The sequence below is a fragment of the Dioscorea cayenensis genome, chromosome 17, assembly GCF_009730915.1.
Source record: "Dioscorea cayenensis subsp. rotundata cultivar TDr96_F1 chromosome 17, TDr96_F1_v2_PseudoChromosome.rev07_lg8_w22 25.fasta, whole genome shotgun sequence".
In the NCBI taxonomy this organism is placed as follows: Eukaryota; Viridiplantae; Streptophyta; class Magnoliopsida; order Dioscoreales; family Dioscoreaceae; genus Dioscorea; species Dioscorea cayenensis.
In genome coordinates, this window is record NC_052487.1 from 9,934,078 (window position 1) to 9,935,657 (window position 1,580).

Below are 1,580 nucleotides of genomic sequence, written 5' to 3' on the forward strand. Positions count from 1 at the left end.
GCACTACTCATCCCTGAGGTCATACATTTACGATTCCGACGCCGTCAACATGGTAAGTGTGGAAAATATATTCTGGAACTACAGTATGCTTTCCTACACAGTTCTATTTAGTAACTAACAAGTTTCATTAATCTGTTCAGCAGGATCTCTTTAAACTATGCATCAATGTCAACACATCCAGTAATCCATTTCGGCACTTCCCACTTAAGCATGTGCAGGACTGCCCGCAGCAGGCACCCAACACCGTTGATTGTCTGGTGTTTTGCATGCGATATATAGAGCAACTTCTAAATGGGGAAGAATTGTCCATTTCACAGTCGGACATCCAAATCCTCCGCCTCCACTATGTCACCCGTATACTACTCGATGCGATGAAGAGAAAAATAATACCAAGAACTAGTATGAAGACTAACGCCAAAGGTCAGAAGAAGGCCACCAGAGAAGGACAGCGAAGGTGAGAAGGAAATGGAATGTGAGAAGGAGTCCACCGGGGAGAAGGATGGCCAGGGTGACAAGGAAATAGAATGTGAGAAAGAGGCCGTTGGGGAGGATAATGAAGGTGAGAATGAAATAGAAGGTGAGAAGGACGTCGGCGGGGAAAACGACAGCCAAGGTGACAAGGAAATGGAATGTGAGAAGGTTGCCACCGGGAAGGACAGCAAAGGTGAGAAGGAAAGGGAGGATGACAAGGAGGGAACTTAGGAGGACACCCAATGTAAGAAGGAAAGCGAAGGAGAGAATGAGGCCGACGGGGAGGATAGGCAAGGTGACAAGGAAAGAGAAGGTGAGAAGCACACAGAAGGTGTCTTGGTCGCCGTCGGGGAGAAGAACAGCGACGTTGAAAAGGTCGTAGAAGGTGAACTGCACGCTGCCGGGGAGAAGAATGACCAATGTGAGAAGGCCACCGAAATTGACAATAAACATTCCGACGAGGAGAAGAACGCCATCACGGAGAAGGACAAGAAAGACAAGGAAGGGAATGAATCCACTACTGAAGATGCTATCCCCCATGAAGTGAGGCAGGAAAGGAGAACCAGGAGAATGCCGGACATTCAACACCGAGGCAGCCGTTGACTTAAACAATTATCAACCTGTAACTGCGCAGGAGTCTGAAAATGCTGTGGCCGAGGATATTGAAAAAAATGTATAAGGTACTGAACAGAAACATGAACAAGAAATGTACAAGGTACTGGAAATAAACATGAACAGTTATGACATTACATGTGAAATCTTGCTTTTGTAATGACTATGCTTGTCTGTAATTGAAAATTTCTTTATGCAATTACATATCATACATACGAAATAGCCATAGATTACGGATGTACTACACGGCAAAACATATTTAATACACAGTAACACCAAAGTATACATAGACAAATTGATTTCATACACAACAAAAGTGAAATATACATAGAGAATGAGGTTTACACATACAAACAGGAGAAATAAAACATGTACCGCAAAAATATTAAAAAGGTCATGCTAACGAACATGCAAAAGAAAATTCAAATATCATACACTACCGTTAGGTTTAGCATGGTCAGTCCGCTATGACTGCATTACATGATCGCCAATGATGA

At 43.3% G+C, this 1,580-nt stretch overlaps 1 protein-coding gene across 1 annotated transcript; it reads left to right on the forward strand.

Annotated features, from left to right (window-relative positions):
• Window positions 1–465: 465 nt before the first annotated feature.
• LOC120281119 (30 kDa salivary gland allergen Aed a 3-like) lies at window positions 466–1,074 on the forward strand. The gene is made up of 2 exons (XM_039288041.1): window positions 466–664; window positions 734–1,074. The coding sequence occupies exons 1-2, from the start codon at window positions 466–468 to the stop codon at window positions 1,072–1,074; spliced, it is 540 nt and encodes a 179-aa protein (XP_039143975.1).
• Window positions 1,075–1,580: the final 506 nt, after the last annotated feature.